A 19,141-nucleotide genomic window follows, 5' to 3' on the forward strand; every position below is an offset into this window, starting at 1 on the left:
TCTATAAAATGGACGCTATTTTAACGGTGTCTTTTAACGTTTAAGTGTTGCCATATTCGGTGTAATAAAACTCGTAACGCGGATGTAAATTCCATTGACTGTCAATTGTCAAATTTCGATTTATATAAATGTTATCTGTGGTTGTGTAATTGTGTGCTTTTTAAATATATAATGATAATCAATATAAAACAAATAAAGTTAATAAAATTGTACAAATAATATTAAAATATACTATATATTTAAAAAACCGGTGAAAGTTAAAATCTTAAGTTATGATATTGGCACACTAGAATTGTAATTTTCATATAATGGTCTATCCACATACATAATGGTATCGACAGATGGCACACTTTTATCAATATTTCGATTAAGATGTCTATCTCAGATGATCAAAAATAGATTGAGATAGGTTATCGGGTTTGGGCGTAAATGATTTTGCCGGGACCATGCCAAATACGAGTCAAGTTACGCTACTTACAGAGAACGCTTCCAAATCAGAATGTGGGTGAGGCAATCTACTCCCATAAAATACATGAACAGGTTTTCCATTTAAAGAGTTTGAATAATCTTCCTGGTTAGTAGAAATCCTTGCAAATCTAGTTCTCGAAATAGAATGCACATTATTTCCTCATATAATAAATATTGCCTTAAAATAACAGGAAATAAACTCAAAAAAAGAGTGTCTGTACTTATGTACACGCGTTAGAAGTTATACTTCTTTGGCGTATGGAAAACATAACTAAAATGCAGTAGTGATTAAGGATGAATATTAAAATTAATCAAAAAGATTTTATTTAAATAAATAAATTATTAGTAAATACTATCACCGTCGCATATAAAATTGATTAAAAAACACCAAAATAATATTTATTTATTCACACTGTTTAATTGTACTGTTACGAAACTAAAAGTTGTTCTAAAATACTAGAATATACAACTTGAATATAGTTATCGATTTCCATGCCACCTAGACCTAACTTTACGTTGGTTCGACAGCTGGTTCCACAAATTGGTGGTCTCTTGATAGATTGTGAAGCTTCGAAAGAATAATAAAAACAACTTTGTTCACGTAAATGTTTTATTCACATCCAAGCTTTCGTAGCAAATATGTGCGTAGAGGCAAGCTTTATCATACACATATTTATATTCAGACATCTTTTGAGGCCGGTATTCATTTGATTAGTGATAAGGAGAAAACCAGTGTGGACAGCGACTGATTAGTGCGGGTGATAAGTTGGCTGCGTAGGAAACGTGATTAGAAGCGTGTTCTATTTGTTTGCGAGTACAGAGCCACTAAACAATAATTGGTCATTACAAACACTACATATCTGCACTAATCAATGTCAATTACTAATCACTTATTCACTTGTACTAATCAATGTGAATACAGGCCTTTAGCGAGAACATAAATGACAAGTTTCAGTCAGGGCTTGACACAAAGTCATTTTGACATTTGTCATTTTGAATGACTACTATACACATCAGGGTCAGGATGAAATGTGAGTTTGTCTCAAGCACCTGTAAAACTCACATACATGTATTTATCTAGAAACTTTAATTTTCAGGTTCCGTGCGTGTTTAAAGCTGGCCGATACATCAGTGTCCAATATGGTTGGAAAGTTGTTCTTCAACGTTGTACAGACCAAATGCTTCGTTCTCAAGCCTATAAAAGCCTGCAAGCAGCGGTCGTGGTGGGGAAAATGCCTCCGAAAAGGTTATATGCGACAGGCCTTCTTGCGTGACAATCTGCCGTATTAAGTCAGCTGTCAAAGTGACAGATGACAACACGAAGCGGGAACATCATCGCAGCTGACATCATATGAAGTTCTGTTTATAGCTACACACTTCTAAACGGAATGTGTTTGAGTAGATTTATTGAATTATGTTTTAATAAGATATTCTTTATATTGTTTTTAAAATATAAACGATGTCTTTTAAATTGTGTAATCCAATGTAGTCTGAACTCATCTCCAGCCAGTGTCAAATAGTAATTGTAGGATTAAAATAATAAATAGCTTCATTTGTATTAAATGTAAATCGGCTTCAAATAATTCATTTTATGTAATTATTACGTCAATTTGTATATTCTCTTTACATACTTTACTGTAGTTTAAATAATCAACAATAACAAAATAGTTTTCCGGTAAAACATAGTTTGACGTCTATGAAAATGTCCATAGATTATACATAACGAAATGACATGACGTCATAATGACAGTAAATCTAAACAATGGCGGATTGAAGTGAGTGAAGTCACACATCAAAATTTCTACTAAGAAAAAATATTCCAAAATGGTTGAAATAGCTTTTGTCAGTAGATGCCACAGCCTGTGCACATCAGACTAACACTAAAGATAATATACGGTCTTACACATAAAACTCTATGTGAAGATTTTCTTGATAGCCGCTGTCAACATTTTTTCCAATTGTATTTTTCCCTTCTTCCTAAGGGGAAACACATGTTGGCGTGTGAAAGGCTGAGCAGGCACTGGCTGACCGCCAGATTTAACTATAAAAAAATACAAAACTGAGGCCAAAACTAGAATATCCATTCATTGTTAGAAATTTTCAATAAATAAATAATAATAAAAGTTACGTATTTCGTTTTGGAACTACATAGTCCTATGTTAAAGAGGCATTATAATATGAATCAATTTTTTCCCGCTTTAATATCATAGACAACATGACGTTTTGACATTTAAAAAATATAGACCTAATTTCATTTAGAGAGACATGTCAACAGTCAGACTTAATCGGTAATTTAAAATATTTTGTACATATAATGTAGTATAAATATCGATTCTTCCAATATCTATTATTATAGTAAAGATACATTTCATTGATGTTCCTAACTTAGACTTAATTGTTAGCTTATAAAACTAAATCCGTTTCCACATAACGTTTTGGTAAGAGCAGGCTATAGTAATTATCACTTACCCCGGTTAGGCGACTTCCAAAATCTTGTCTTGTTTCTACTCAAAAGCGGTATATAGTTAAGATCCTGCCGTATAGGGCGTGACAAAACTAGTGACAGAAAAAGTCGCAGATGTGCTATTATGTATTGGATACAGAAAAGAGCGTACCAATTATTAAAACGCCGGCAACGCACATGAGCCCTCTGGTATTAAGAGTTCCCTGTTCTATAAAAAGTTGCATCATTAAATAATACAGATATGGCTATTTGAGCATATTGAAAAGTGTTATTAATATTATAACTTGTTAAGAATAATTGATTTGTCAAAAAATCGGTAATTTAATATTGCTTAACGCCCAAACCCAATAACCTATCTCAATCTATTTTTGACCTTCTGAGATAGACATCTTAATCCAAATATTGATAAAAGTATGCCAATAAATTGTGTAAGTATAAATTATTGGGTTTGGGCGTTATACGGCAGACGTGTAACATAAAAGGGCAATAGATTAGAAAAATTGACATTGACAATTTAAAATCTTGTCAAATAATCTAATTAGCTCATTCAGTTTATGAACAGCTTAAACTGTTTTATAGAACATTACATATATATACATTAGAATTAGCACCAATATATTTAGTATAATTAATATATAAATAGTATAATAATTATTAAAAAAACAACTGTAAATATAAATTGTATTATTTATTACTATAAAATAAAGATTGTAAATCTGTATCCGCTGCAGCTGATGATTTTACACAGATAATGAACCTTCATTGGTTAATTATCTGTGTAAAACTAATTTTTGAATAAAATTTAGGATTGAAAACAAAATCAAATCAATTATGTTTATATATATGAAAATAGATATCCCTGTTTAATATAAATACATATTTTATCAGTTTTTTGGCATTATTGCAAACCTCAATATTTTAAAACGTACAGTTACGCGGTAATTGATTGGGATCTTTTTAAAAAGAGATTTATTGATTTCGATATAGGTATATTATAAATTCACAATGGAAATAGCACGAAATGGAACAATTAAAAAATATGTTTGCTCGGATAGGAGTTAGGAGAAGGACTGACTTGATAGGAAATGAGAGGTTGTTGTTGCAGGGGAAGAAATGATGACTTGGGTATAAGGCGGGATGTGACAGCAATATGGAATGCATTGAGGAGTTGTAACATTGCGCAACGATTGTTTGTGATGACTTCTGACGTAAATAGCGGGAATTTTTATTCGTCAATTTTGAGAGTTTGTCAATAAAAAGCAGCAACACTAATGGTTTAACTTATGTTTAAAGAACTTTATTTATTACAATAAAAAAAAAACAAATTATACATTACAAAAAAATATATTTTATTTACATGAGAAACTTAATATTAATATGTACATATACGAGCGAGATACACGTCGCCATAAGCCGTCTTAATTTTAGTCAACTGTTTTCATTGTTAAAATCCAATGTTGCGAATTTGAGATGGATTAATAGATTAAATAATTGCACACCCTCATACCTAATAGATTTCTTCAAATAATTCTTACATTCGTAAGATATACTAAGTATGACTTTCGTAAGTCAATAGCCTATTGGGATTTAGATATGGGAGTTGTAGCTGAAAATTCGGAAGTTTATTCTAAGCGCTAAGTATATCATAAACGTATTAATATTTGATATAATATGTCAGTCATAGTTCTCGCTCAAAATGTCAAATTCCAGTGCAGGAGGCACCAACACTGAAACTAGTAGCTTAACATGACAGCTTAAATCGTCTCGTAAAACTCATTTTTTATGTTACATAAGGATTTTGTTAATATATTGTATATAATGTAAAACTAGATATAGATTTAATTCAGTAGTATAGTGGAGTTGAAGGCATTCATTTTAATGTTTTGTTTTTGTCTCAAAAACCATCATCAATATAGTACTAATTGTTGTAAAATATCAGTAAACAGAATAAAAATAATAAATTATTTGTTCCAACGACAAAAGACCGCACTGTTTATTTAAAATTCATGGATTTATAGAAAATTTTCGAGTAAAAAACAAGTTTTAAACAACACTCACTCTTAAATAAATACTCCTTTGAGTTGCTTCTATGGTTTATATACTCTATGAAAAAAGAAACGAGATCTTTTGTTACAACGTTGCAAATATTCTAATTTATTATTTTTAAATATATTTATTAATGTTCCGAAATATTTATGAAACGGCATTGCTGCACAACAATTGTTCTTTAAGCTCTCGGATTGTTATATAATATACATTGGGTATTAAAATATCTTTTTCCGCTACCAAATATAAGAACTCTCTGAATGTTACCTATTAATTTTGCTTTACACTGACCTTGAACTCTAGTAATTCGGTCAAAGGTTCAAGGGCAGGGACGCATGCGACTATCGCTTGACATTTTTGTTCCAAGTATAATTACTGAATACTTTACCTTTGAACACTTATATGTCAAAGGCTATTTGACAGTTTATAAAGTTTTATCGAGAGTCATCAGTATAAAAAAATGCTATAAAGCATGGATAAATTAAAAAAATAATATCAATATATACGTCAAACACGAAACGTCACAGATTAGTCAAATAGACAATGGCGATTGGCGTAGCGTGTAAATAATATACCTTCACCTAATATTTCTTTGTAGTTTGATTAAATCGGAGACTGTATTGGATCGTTATAGAATATATTTTTATTTGTGTAATTAAATAATGATGACGCGTAAAAATTTTGACGTTTGTTTACATGCCTGGTATGTTACAGACTGGTGCAACGCTATCTTCTATCTTAGCTAGAAAGCGTTATGGCGGGTTCTTGTACTTGAATTTTTTTAAATTATAATTTGTATAGTTCCTATACGTCTTCTTAGTAAATCTGAAATGATTATTAAAATCTCAAATAGCCTACTGTTGTGTTTTTAATTTGGTTTAAAAATATTTATTTTTACATAACATTGTTGCGGCCAAATTATCTAAGATAAAATATGTATGTATTGCTTATTACACAGTTCTTCGCATATTAAATTTAAAAAGAACTTTATTCATAAGTTACAGGTTTATTCATAAGGGTTACAAGGTCTATGACTAATTTTTCAGGCAAAAATTGTAATCAAAATGTACCGATACCGGAGTTTTTATAACTAGCAATAAAATGAGCTTTGAATACTTAATAAATATTAATATATTGAATTAGTTTTAGCGTCTGAAGTTCCTGTCGTGACAATATTAGAGTGATTGTGTAGATGTGTTGTACTTAAGGGTAATAAAGGATAACTGGTCATTTTGTTTTTTATTCTCGAAACCTTTACATAGACTAAAAATTAGACTTGCAACGAATAGTATATTTGGCAGTATACCGAATACTGAATATTCGGCGAGGTCCCTGACCGAATAGCCGAATATTAGGCAAAGGTGTTCGGCTGGATTTTTGGCGCCAAAAACTTGTACAGACGTGATTGTTTCGCACTACTTTTGTTCTAATGTACTCATCGCCCGCGCGCGCTGTTTCTATATATTGGTAGGTATATTGCTAACGCACTACTTAATGAATGATTATAAAAGAATGTAGAACCTTACCCTTCCAAATTTTGATTACAACAATTATTCAAATACATAAAATCCTCTATTCAGAAGATGATTATGTACCTGTGATAATATGACCAAGTATGAGAATGACTACTTAAGTGATTATAACAGAAATGAAAATATGAATATATACGTAATCAATCGATTTAAATTTTTCATTTTACCAATTATTTCTCTATGACAAAATATATTATTTAAGTATTCGGTATTCGGCTCGAATATAATAAAAGCAGCCGAATAGGCCGAATACCAAATAATCGTTGCAAGTCTACTGAAAATGTGTTTCATAGAAATATGAAACAGATAATTATATTTGTGGTTAGAAAATGTTCTGTGTCTATTTGAAAAACTCCTTAACTCTCGTTCGTTGAGATCTAAATAGATGTAATCGTTCACTCTCTTACAAACCACTTTCAAAGTATTATGTCTTTCAAACAATTGACTTTAAGAAACATCAATCAATTTATTAATAAAAATAAATCATTTTTTACTCAATTATAAAGACCTTCGTATCTTCAAAATCAAAGTATAAATACTCGAAGTAACTTTTATTCGAAACACAACTACCTATACCATATAATCGTTTGTGATTGTTACCTACTAAACTGTTCATTATATTATTTATTTTTTTCGTAACTATACACTGCGATAAAGTCAGCCTTTTTCATGCTACGTCTAGCGGAAAACTTAGCCACCGGAAATGTCATCATAGCGCCATCTTTTATAACATCCCTGAACATTCTTAATGTGATATTTAGTACATTATTAAACTATGTCAGTCATTTAAAAGACAGATGTCGCTTTGCGCAAAAACATTGCATTCAAATACGTTATTGTTTTACTAAGTGGAATACTGATAAATGTTCATTAAAATTTAAAAATTTGTTCTGAGCTATCGAAGTATATTATTTATATCTTTTTGCGGAATCCCATGGGACTTTGGAAAGTAATTTTCCACTGTGGTATGTCAACTGCAGTGTCTTCTGTCAACTCACAAGTCAGTATTTCCTGTCATTAGGTGATTGTTTATTCCGCTGAACAGTAACGAAAAAGTAAATATTAACAATAATTATAATTTGTGTGCTTTTGAATATGCAATATATTTATTCAAAAATCTTCTAGTCAAGTAGGAAATAGGTTAAATATGGCACAACAGTTGGAGTTACAATTTAATATAAATTCTTTTGAAAACTTTATGCAAGAAGATTTTTGCCAACTATGTTTATTTAAAATTGGAACTGGTGCTCTGCAAATCACACAATGTCTTACAGAAAAAATAAAAGAGTGTTTAGATTTAGATTTTACAGAAGATTTCCCAAACAGGATTTGCAAAGTATGCGAAATAAAGATTAAACAGTTCTTCGACTTTAAGAAAACTTGCCAAGATTCATATAGAAAGTTTTGTGAATTTTTAGCAAATAAGCCAATCAAATTAGAATCGTATCAAGATGACGAATCAGATAATACTTATTACGAAGTAGTCTCCCCAGAACCTGAAGTTAAACCTATAGTTGTTGAAACTATGCCAGTAGCTATTGAAACTGAACCAGTAATCAATGACACTAAACCAAAAGTTAAGGACACTAAACAAGTAAAAACAAGGATACGCAAAAAGCGTTCAGATTCCTGGTGTTACTTATGTCTCATAGATTTTAAAACTGCAGAATATCTTAACAAACATAGAGCAGAACATCATGAAAACTGCATTACCCTCTACAAATGCTTAGGTTGTGAAAAAGGTTTTAGAAATAGACGTCTCTGTCTTAGCCATGAGCGGCTATTCTGCAGGGAGCTTAAAAATGGATATAAATGCAATATTTGCAACATTTTATTACCAACGCGAAGAAAGTATGAAAATCATGACCAACAACACAAGAGTAATGTTAAAGTTGAAGCTGTAGAATATAACATATTTAAATGTGATTTATGCCATTTGAGATTTGGTAATGAAGTTAAACTTATCAAACATCTGAAGAAACATAATAATCCGAAGAGATATGTGTGTGAGGTAACTAATAATGAAGTCTCATTAATCATATTAAAACATTCAGCTTTAGTCATGCAGTATACTCCTTACACAGAGGCTTAGCTGTGTTAAATTCCTTCTGATTGAAAATTCGTCTTAAAATATATCACCATTGTGGTACAAGTGATGTATCATTGAATTAACCACTTTGGAAATTTCATTAAATAATTCTGTAATGTTTTCAGACATGTGGACGAGTTTTCCAGCGTCGTGATTATCTATACAAGCACACATTTATACATAACGGCCTTAAGAAATATGCTTGTACATGTTGTACATACAAGACCAACCAGAAGTCAGCTTTAAATATACATATGAGGTAATTACAATTATATATATAACATGTTTTTGTCAGCAGAAGACATGCATAGTGTCCACAGAATACTAAAATGTATCCTCTGTTATAGATATAAAACATACCATGCGTAAAACTGTGCTTTATGTTTCTGTTTCAATATGTGTATTCCGTTTTGGCTTTTGTGTGTAATGTAATTGATTGAATATTGTTTGGTGATTAGCTGTAAGAATACTTAAATAAAATAAAATACCATGGTGTTTTTATCTATCTATTTAGACGTTTAACATTTGTTCCAGGACACATACAGGTATAAAACCATTTGGATGTGATATTTGTTCATACCGTACCGTGTCCAGTGGTAACCTTAAAGCACACCGTCAAAAACATTCATCATTGAAACAGTATGAGGTATAGTTTTATACTAATGGAGCTTTAGAAATTAATTTTACTATCACATTAGTCGATGTTCACTGTCCAAAAAAAGTAATATTAAACCCCTCTGAAATGTTGCAACAGATTTTTGTGAAATTTGTGCATATTGGTTAGGTCTGCGAATGGGACATCTATTTTACATACCCTAATTTTTTGTTTTTTTAATAATACAACATACAAAAATACAAACAACCCTTAATTTTCACCCCACTTAAATCAATCAATCTGGTCCTGCCCCTTGATATCGTAAACAACATACTTTGACAAGGCGGTTTTTGGGTTTTTTGCTGATTATTATTATTTTTTATTTTGATTCTTGATAGAGCTAGGTATCAATACCATAGAAAATCAGTGTTAGTGTTTGGGGGTTCTAACACACAAATTCAACAGAAAGGTGTATTATAAAATTCCTAGCTACCACAAAAATAATAACGGAGTCTTCATAAGATTGCAGACTTCATATTTCTGTGTATTCTGCTTTTATTTCATTTTGTTAATAATAAACAACTTTATTGTGTTACAGTGTTCAGTATGCGACAAGAAATTCGTTTATAAAAAGAGCCTCGAAGTACATATATCCTGCGCACACGCACCTCAGCACTATATCTGCGATTGTGGCGCCCTCTATACAAGCGCGAAGTCATTGAAGCGACATCTAGCGACGAAGCAGTGTGGCGCGAAAAGCGATAAAAATATTTTGTGAATTACTGATTGCAAATAAATAATATTCAGTCTTTGTATTTGTACACGCCAATTTGTGACGGCACACACGTCAGATTGTGACCATGCACACACCTCAACTTGTGACTTCACACATGTCAACCTGTGATGCAGTTGTGAAATCGGGATTAATAATTTATAATGAATAAATGCGTTTTAAAAACAGATTCATTTCAAACGCCTTTCAGAGCTCCAGGCTGGAAATCCTGCATCTTCCTATGAAAATAGTTTAACCAGCGCAGTCTCCGTTTTAATGTGCCCATGCGAATTTACATGTTGCAGCCAACTAGCTTATTAGTCGCTCAATTAATACCCTTTTAACTTAACAGCGGCATTTAACTAGCATCCTGAAAGATATTCAGCCATTTAATCAAGCAGGCAATGACTAGAATCGATAACGTTACATTACTTGCCAAACCTGGGAACTAAAAATAAAATATAAAAAAAGGTGGCTTAACAGTAGTGTAGAAACTCTGAAATTAAATTTCTCCTTTTCATAAAGTTCCATTATCTGTTACCTACCCCAAACCGTCAATTGTCAATAAAGTGTCAACAAATTTTCCAAAGTTTAATCAAAAATACAAATCCATATTCGACGCTGGCTAATGTACAAACCCTGTTAGAGCCAAAAGAAAAAAAATACAAATAGTATGAAAGAGTGGAGAAACATTAATTAATTATGTTAAAATATTATGAATTTCTTATGTCAGATATTTCTGCCGAATAATCGTACGAAATCTTAAACAATAGCCTGCCAGTTTGTTAAATGTTACCAATGCTACAGTTGAATATCTTTTAGGCCGCTAGTTAAATGGCTAGCTGTTTATATAAGAGGCTAGGATAGATGGCTGCGACATACATATATCATAATATATGTAGCACAGTATCTAATCACTACTTAAAAATGTCGCTTTTCGATTTGAAATATATATAATAAAGGCGTCGCGAAACGTAAACGATGTTAGGAGCAACAACTATGAATCAGGGGAAACGTCCTCTAAAGAACGGAAATATGTTTTTGAACACTTTATCTAAACATTTTCGCTCCCAGCAAATGTTATGTAGAAGATGCTTCTGTGGCTACACGCACCCCAGTTTTTCGCTCTATTAGAATCTATACAAAATCCTGAAATATATATCTTTCGAAATATAAGGCAATGAGTGAATAGAAAAATAAAACTTTCTTTATTATCTACTTACCTTCTACAATTAAAAACATACATCATTAATATCAATAACAAATTTTTATGTTTAATAAGCCTTAGCTTATAAGAATTTAGTTCAACAATGTAAGCAGTATATAGAGGGCGTTAATGACAAGACATCTGGCGTTTCCACTGATTAGTTATTACTGGCGAAACAATAGTGCCGCGAAGACGCTCCACAGCACTTACAAGGCCCAGGCCCGCCACAACGACCGCCCCGCCGTTGAGCGGGGCGCGAAACTGATACCCCCCGCAAGCGGGGCGTAATGGGGCTCCCGGCGCCACCTACCGCCTACGGTTGCAGCGCGGTAGACAGCAACGAGATTGCGAAACAACACATGCTTTGCAAACGGCCGACATCTGCGATCGTTTTCCTTAGATTTAAGCATTTATTAAACGGACGGATTGTTGAACATAATAAATAATTATTAGTCTTGATTTCAGAGCGTTTCAATTATCTCTTACCCATTACTGAAGGTACATTGAAGTTCTACAGGATTTATTAGTCCTCATTTTTATTAATGATCTATTTATAATGCATGTAGTAGATTCGATTCTACCATTTAGAGTGAGTTACAATTAGAAGTGTACTTTACAAAATAAAACTGATCGTTCCTTTCCGTTTCTTAAAAATATCAATTAATATTAAGACAATTATATTTACATGTATGTATATTATTTTGATAATAATGAAGTATAAAAGATAATCAATAATATGGGTTCAGTGATGCCTAGTATTGCTTAAGAAATAACAAATATTAACTAAATAATCATTATCAGCAGAAGTTATTTTTCATTTATTTTGTTGGCAGTACAGGTAAGAGAAATAACATTATTTATAGAAATTTTTAATGAATCAATTATTCTTAAAACTAAAAAAAAATAGGTATTTTATCTTAACTTCCTAAATGAACAAAATCCATTCAACAATTAATTACTTTAATTATCCATGAGTTTCTTCATTGTATTATTCAAGTAGAAAAATTACCCGTAACTTACCAAAACTAGCTCACTATGCAATGGCTGGATATTGAATAGTTACACAATTTTTTAAAGACTTAATGTAAGTAATGGTGTCTGCTTAAATTAACACAAAAAATGCTAACTATGCTATAGCAGAAACGGAGTCACAAAAATATATCTGAATCTGATATTAATTTGTCTATACATTAGCATATAACTGTTAAATGTGATCTGTCACTTTATTTATTACAGTCAATATAACTTTTACTTCTTATAAAGTCATTCCTCCTCTCTCTCTTGTTCTTTGTCCTTCTTCTTCTTTTTCTTCTTTTGTTTTTTGCTAGATTCTTCACCTGCATCTCCTTCTGCTTGTTCTACAGTTGTATCGGCATCAACTGTTGTGTCGGCATCAACTGTGCTCTCTAAATCCTTCTTCTTTTTTTTCTTTTTCTTTTCAGCTTTGGCTTCCATGGAGTCATCTTGGTTAACTATTTCAGCCGTGCTTGCTGTACGTTTTCTACTTGCGTCATCCTCAACATCTGCACTACCATTTTCTTTTTTATCATAACTCACATAACTGTTAAGAAACTCTTTAGGAGTGTTTTCATTGGGTTTTCCATGTTTATCAAGCTTGCCTTGCTGTATAAGCATTTTCTTGTGTGATGCTTTAGGTCCTAATCCCCACTTTCTTGGATAAGTATCTCTTTCCATGATAACACGCTTAAGTTTAGCTGCAACACCATGGTCACATGATGCTATTGTGGATGTTGTCATCAGAGCAATGGCAAGAGCTACCGCTTCTCCTTTTGTTGTTACAATGACAATCTCTTGATCTATTTCTATTCCATCTTCATATCTCAAAATACCAGGCAGTAATACCTTAGCACCATAGCATACTGCATTAACTGCACTGTCTTTTATAAAAATCCTCTTGTGAGCAATTAATAGTCCCTCTAATGGATTTATAACCCGGCGGAGATAAGTTTCATCTTTATGGTTTTCATATGCCCATTGGGCATCCAAGATATCATGCATTGTAACCATGCCTTCCTTTTCACCCTGTATACCCGATCTTACACGTCTGAGCTCAATCATCTGACCACCAACACCAAGCATAAGTCCCAAATGAACACACATTGTACGGATGTAGGAACCAGCCTCACAACTAACCCAAAAGACTCCAACATTTTTTTCTTCATCATAGTCTAATAATTTACTGTCATATACAGTACGCACACGTAGTTGACGTTTGACGGCTGATATAAGTGGAGGTCTCTGGAACAGTGCACCCCGAAGCTTCTCCAAGCCTTGTGTTACTTTTTTAATACTTTCCACAGCAGAGTGGAGGTTAAATACTGCTACATACTCTTTACCAGCATTCTGTTGAGATTTTACAAGACGTGTAGCTTTATCAATACATACAATTAAGCAACCCGTGACCTTGGGATCAAGTGTCCCTGAGTGACCCGTTTTCTCCACTTTCAAGATCCGTTTTATCCAAGACACAACTTCGTGTGAACTAGGATTGCTAGGTTTATCGACGTTAATAAATCCAGACTTGACGTATTCCGAAATAGGTCTTTTTAGAGGTGAATGTCCAAACGGTAAAGGTGTGTAATGGTTAGTGCGCACGTTGAGACGGTCAAAGTTTTTCAATAATAAAGGCCAGTAAGCTGTATCTATCTTACCAACACTTTCGGAGGGCTCAATTTTGAAATCGCCAATCTGCTGAAACGTGCCCAACGAAACAGCATCCTTATTTTTCTTCTTTTTCTTTTCCGAAAACACCTCCTTTCCCGGTACCGCAATATCAGTCATTTTCGTGTTATTTGTTGATATTCAGTTGCTTCACTCTTTTAATAGATTAAATCTATCAATATTTTTGACTTTTAAATTTACCAATATAAATTTTAATATATATGTATGTTATTAACTACACGTGCAAAACACGCGAGGTTAGCTTCTTTTCAAAACGTCGCATGTTTGATTGTTTGATAATTGACAACTGTAAACTCACAACTAACAAGTACACAGATAAAATACGTACAGTATGTAGTTTGTATGGAATATCACAAATAGGTCTTTGAAATGCAGCGTGTATCATTAAGTAATAAATGAATATTATTTTGGAAACCTGACTCACACGTTACCATTTACCATTTCTACACGTTAATTAATCTTTCACTGTTTTGTATAATAGATATACATTTGTTAACAAAACAAACTTTTAATATTAAATGAACAAAATAACTTTTTGTAACTGTCACATTCCTATTTTTATTGATGTTGTGAAATGTCAATCGTCAAGCCAAAAATAACAAGAGATTTCCCACTAGGGATAAATTGAAAAAAAAAAGAAAACAAGAGACTTGTCATTTGTCAGTTTGTTTAGATCTTTGGCAGGCGGTTCTTACGGTTTCTAATTTACATGCGTGAAAACCTTAAGACATATTAAATCTTCTTAGTTTAACAAAAATAAAACACAATGGCAGGTGTTTTATTTGAAGATATATTTAATGTAAAAGATATGGACCCCGAGGGGAAGAAATTCGATCGAGTCAGCCGGCTTCACTGCGAATCTGAGTCGTTCAAGATGGATTTGATTTTAGACATAAATTCGTGGATATATCCAATGGAACTTGGTGACAAGTTTAGATTGGTGCTTGCTACAACTTTAAGAGAAAATGGTTACCCAGACGGTGGGGAATGGAACCCTCTTGAGACGGAAGGAAACCGAGCAGATAGTTTCGAATATGTTATGTATGGGAAAGTTTATAGGTTAGTTCTATGTTTATTAAGCTTTGGCCGCGTCTTTTGTTTACTATCTTCTATACATATTTGATTTTAAAACATAGAAATGTTAAGGGCTTATATTCAAATATCACTATCTCTATAATATATAAGGCTAGAGGCTAATTAAAACCAGGACTAAGAAATAAGTAAATATTATTAAATTAAAGTTAAATAATTGCCCAAAAAATTTTGGCAATCATATTTATCATAACAGTACCAATTTCTACTATGATATATATCTTATATATACACTAGACAATATGTTATATAGTGACATACATTTTTATAACATTAACTTGATTTTTCAGGATAGATGGTGATGAAGCAGGCATGGAACCAGCAACAAGATTATCAGCATATGTCTCATTTGGCGGTCTGCTAATGAGGTTACAAGGAGATGCAAATAATTTACATGGTTTTGAAGTAGATCAGCATATGTATTTACTAATGAAGAAATTAGCTTTTTAATATTTAATATTAAGTATAATTTTAAGTTACACTTTTATACACACTCTACAAATTTTGTTATCCAACGTTGTGTAATAGCTTAAAGTAGACCTAATTTTGTCTTTTGTCAATTCAAAAATGCAACTTAGAGTTCAATGTGACTTCCATGTACATTTTTCAGATTATGAAGTGAGAAGAGTTTTGTTTAAAAAATGCTTGAAGTATAAAATCTAGATAGTGGAATGGCACATACATACATGAATATCAATGTCTTGAATCTGTAAATTTGTTTGTTTTAAATTGTGCTGTTACTAATGTACATGCTGAGTATCAAAAGTTTAAAACAATATTTAAATATACAAATTCCATTTTAAATAAAAAAATATTGACTTTAAGTTTTTTTTTATTACCCATGTAATGGTACGTACAACCACAATTAATACTATAGCAGTCGTTATATTATATGAAGAAATTTAGAAGGCGTTTTGCACGGTTCTTGTTATTACGCGGTAGGTGACGCTAAACCAAACTGCCAGGCTAAATACAATTTTTGAGGCTTCTCCGATTCCCTCAGAGATGGTGCTGTAAACAGTCGATTGTAAGTTCTATTATGCATGAGATGTCACTACGCAGGTAAAAAATGTAATTACAGATCTCTTAATTCGTTCTTATGCTGCAAATACTTTTGCTTTTAATTCTAGTAGAATACCGAATAAAATACGAATGCTCAAAATACGCAAGAACTCAAACAGCATTGATGCGAACAAGACGATTATTACCTACATGAATTGGATTGCTTTTGATTATTCAAGTGTTTTTAACACAACGAAATTGATAATTGATTGTAAATAGCTTTTTTTTATATAGAACAGGGGATATAAAAAAACGTGCAGGAGGTTCACCTGATTTTAGATGCTAGAGATATAATAATAATGCTTGACTTATTATTATGACTAATGTTATTATTAATATAAAGTACCTGGATGGCCGAGCTTTGCTCGGTATTTTTATTTTTTATAAATTGTGCTTTTGGAAATTATATAAAAGTACGAATTACATACTAATAAAATGATGAAATATGAACAATATAGATTATATATGCTGGAATAGCTTTAGTGTTGTTGTGTCGTTAATGCAATTTAAAAAAAATAGTATTATTATTCGCCGATAGATGTCAGGAAGATACATTTTTCAGTTTGAATTGGTACTTCTCAAACACCACCTTTTTGTTATTTTCTATCATTTATTCCTAGCTAGATCGATTTATCGCTCCCGAAACCCCCCGTATACTAAATTTCATGAAAATCGTTGGAGCCGATCCCGAGATTCTAATTATATATATATAATTCTTGTATATAAATATATATATATATATATATATATGTATATCTTGTATATATATATAATATTATACTTGATGAAAACTTATGTAACATTTGCATGCCTATTTTTGTGTGGCTGATTGTGTGGATTCTTATAATTCATCGTTATAAATGTACCACTTTCTTGCAAATAAATGATTTATTATTATTATTAAAGAGCACTAAAATTCAAAGAGTGCAGGTTCAATTAGGTAGGTACATGTACAAGTGTGAAGTGCTGGATCTAATTTCAATGATTTGTAAAAAGGTATTCTACGTAATCTATACAAAATAAATTATTCATTTATAAAACAGTCCTGGAGCCTCTATGGTCTTTTGTCCTTCGTGAAAGGTGAGAAGGAGAAAGGAGAATAAGGTTTAATTTATTTGGTTTAGCTATTTTGTCATGTTTGAGAAGAAATGACAAATCTTTGTTTTTAATTTATTTTTTTATTCTTTATTACTCAATATGTCATATGGAACAGTAGTGTAGTGGTTGCAACTCCTTACAAACATTGTGTAAAAAAAAACTTGGCGATTAAAAACAGCGGCGGTTTATTGCCAGTTCTTCTCTTCCGTTCTACGCCCTTGATTTGAGAACTGGCAGTAAATGTCAAATTAAATTCATTTAATATTTCTTTTTTTTGACGTTCATAAGTGTACATTATTATGTTACCTATATGAACACACTCTTTTTTTTACACGTTTAAATGTTTAATTTATTTCGTAACAAAAACTTGTAGGACCATAATGATCGCGTCAATTAGCAAACGCCATAGGGCAAAACGTTCGCGCCAAAAAAAACAAAGCCAATAGAACTTTGTCTATGCCGCCCCGCTCATTATACCGACACGTGGCAAACTAAACGAGCCATAGAGAAAATTCTGATGACAAAAGGCGATTTTATTTTGTCCGCTTCTACGTATTTCATATTTTGTTAATTTTAACAACACTGTACTCGACATCAGGACAGGAAAGGTGGCCTCAACCGCTGATTGCCTAGCTGGGTCACCCTGGGCCAACCAGAGGTCTCACCTGGTAACGCTGCCTGTCAGTCGAGAACACTCCTAGGTCCTTTGATTTAACACCTCCAGACATGACCCCATGACTGAGTTAAGACCTCTGCTGCAGGCTGCGAGTCGAGCTATCTGTATCTTCGCGTGCTGCGTCTCATCAATGGCTAAAAGTACGCTCTTGTACCTCTCGCGAGAGAGGATGTAACTAGATATAGAAGATGTTATCTTCGATGATGCATGCACAGCAGTTCGTAGGAACTCACAGCCAACTGTGGTGAGCTACTAATATTTTTTAAAAATATACCTACTTACAAATAAAGTGTATTAATTTTTATTCCTTGCATTATTCATTACAAAGACAAAGTTTTAATTATCGAACGATTTGAACTTGATTTGAGAACTGGCAGTAAATGTATAATATATTCATTTAATATTTCTTTTTTTATGACGTTCATAAGTGTACATTATGTTACCTATAGGTAATGTACACTATGAATATATGAATAAATAAATTTTGACTTTGACTTTATCTATATATACTTATATATATTGACTTTATAGTTATCTTAAAAGATATTAAATTAATACTATATGTAACAATTATAAAAATTACCGTTGATCTGTATCGAAACGAAATTTAGCGATCTTAAATTCCACTAATGCTTTCTTACGCTCAAAACCAATAACCTATCTCAATCCATTTTTGACCATCTGAGATTGACATCTTAATACAAATGTAAAAAGTGCACGAATAACCAATCGACGGATTGTACCTAATAGCCATGGTAGGTCGGATCGGTGTATATGGATAGACCTTTGTATGAAAATGACAGTTCAACTGTACCAAAATCCTATCTTAGGATTTTAACTTAACACCAGTTTTTTAAATAATTAAAAAGCTATTTGATATGTTCTGTATTTGACATGTATATTTTAATATTATTTTTACGGTTTTATTTACTTACTTAATATTGATTACTAAAATAAGTATACATATGAGTGTAAAGAGCGAAGAGATTCTATCCGCCATCAAAAATGGATTGTCTTCGTAGGGTTTGGTTATTGGGATGCAGATAGGAGATCGATTGACTGTTACGGTCTGATCTCAGGTTGTTTACAATCTGTGATTGTGGTTTGATTATTGTGTTCGGGTGTTACACAGTAGACGAAACAGTCGAGAAGTTATTTTATCTATAGCATATACCTACTTATATATAACCAGACATTGTATTAATTTTACAAGCGCCTAGCCTATTCAATGTTAAATTATAATTACGGTCGGGTACGAGTACTCGGAGTTCGGACCTATTGGCCGAAGCGTGTCCAATCGGCGCATGGCACTGCGGAGGCGGGAAAAGCGAAACGTC

General features: G+C 32.2%; 4 protein-coding genes across 7 annotated transcripts in view; 3 read left to right on the forward strand and 1 right to left on the reverse strand.

Annotated features, from left to right (window-relative positions):
- The window catches only part of LOC111000927, a 65,883-nt gene extending 59,675 nt beyond the window's left edge, over window positions 1–6,208 (forward strand). For all 4 annotated transcript variants that reach the window (XM_022270532.2, XM_045633720.1, XM_045633719.1 and 1 more), the window contains one exon: window positions 1,566–6,208. In XM_022270532.2, coding sequence (XP_022126224.2) covers window positions 1,566–1,758 — 193 coding nt within the window. In that variant the 3' untranslated portion in view covers window positions 1,759–6,208. The remainder of the gene's footprint in view (window positions 1–1,565) is intronic.
- Window positions 6,209–7,540: 1,332 nt separating this feature from the next.
- On the forward strand, window positions 7,541–10,009 carry LOC111000929 (myoneurin). Its single transcript, XM_045633780.1, has 4 exons — window positions 7,541–8,521; window positions 8,725–8,858; window positions 9,134–9,245; window positions 9,793–10,009. The coding sequence occupies exons 1-4, from the start codon at window positions 7,658–7,660 to the stop codon at window positions 9,970–9,972; spliced, it is 1,290 nt and encodes a 429-aa protein (XP_045489736.1). The 5' UTR covers window positions 7,541–7,657; the 3' UTR covers window positions 9,973–10,009.
- A 2,017-nt stretch (window positions 10,010–12,026) lies between these two features.
- Window positions 12,027–14,157, reverse strand: LOC111002452 (H/ACA ribonucleoprotein complex subunit 4). Its single transcript, XM_022272611.2, has one exon. It carries the CDS (start codon window positions 13,973–13,975, stop codon window positions 12,437–12,439), a length of 1,539 nt encoding a protein of 512 aa, XP_022128303.1. The 5' UTR covers window positions 13,976–14,157; the 3' UTR covers window positions 12,027–12,436.
- A 377-nt stretch (window positions 14,158–14,534) lies between these two features.
- Window positions 14,535–15,790, forward strand: LOC111002451 (DNA-directed RNA polymerases I, II, and III subunit RPABC3). The gene is made up of 2 exons (XM_022272610.2): window positions 14,535–14,935; window positions 15,259–15,790. Exons 1-2 carry the CDS (start codon window positions 14,643–14,645, stop codon window positions 15,416–15,418), a joined length of 453 nt encoding a protein of 150 aa, XP_022128302.1. The 5' UTR covers window positions 14,535–14,642; the 3' UTR covers window positions 15,419–15,790.
- The last annotated feature ends 3,351 nt before the right edge of the window (window positions 15,791–19,141 follow it).

Source organism: Pieris rapae, chromosome 24, assembly GCF_905147795.1.
Source record: "Pieris rapae chromosome 24, ilPieRapa1.1, whole genome shotgun sequence".
NCBI classification, from domain to species: Eukaryota; Metazoa; Arthropoda; class Insecta; order Lepidoptera; family Pieridae; genus Pieris; species Pieris rapae.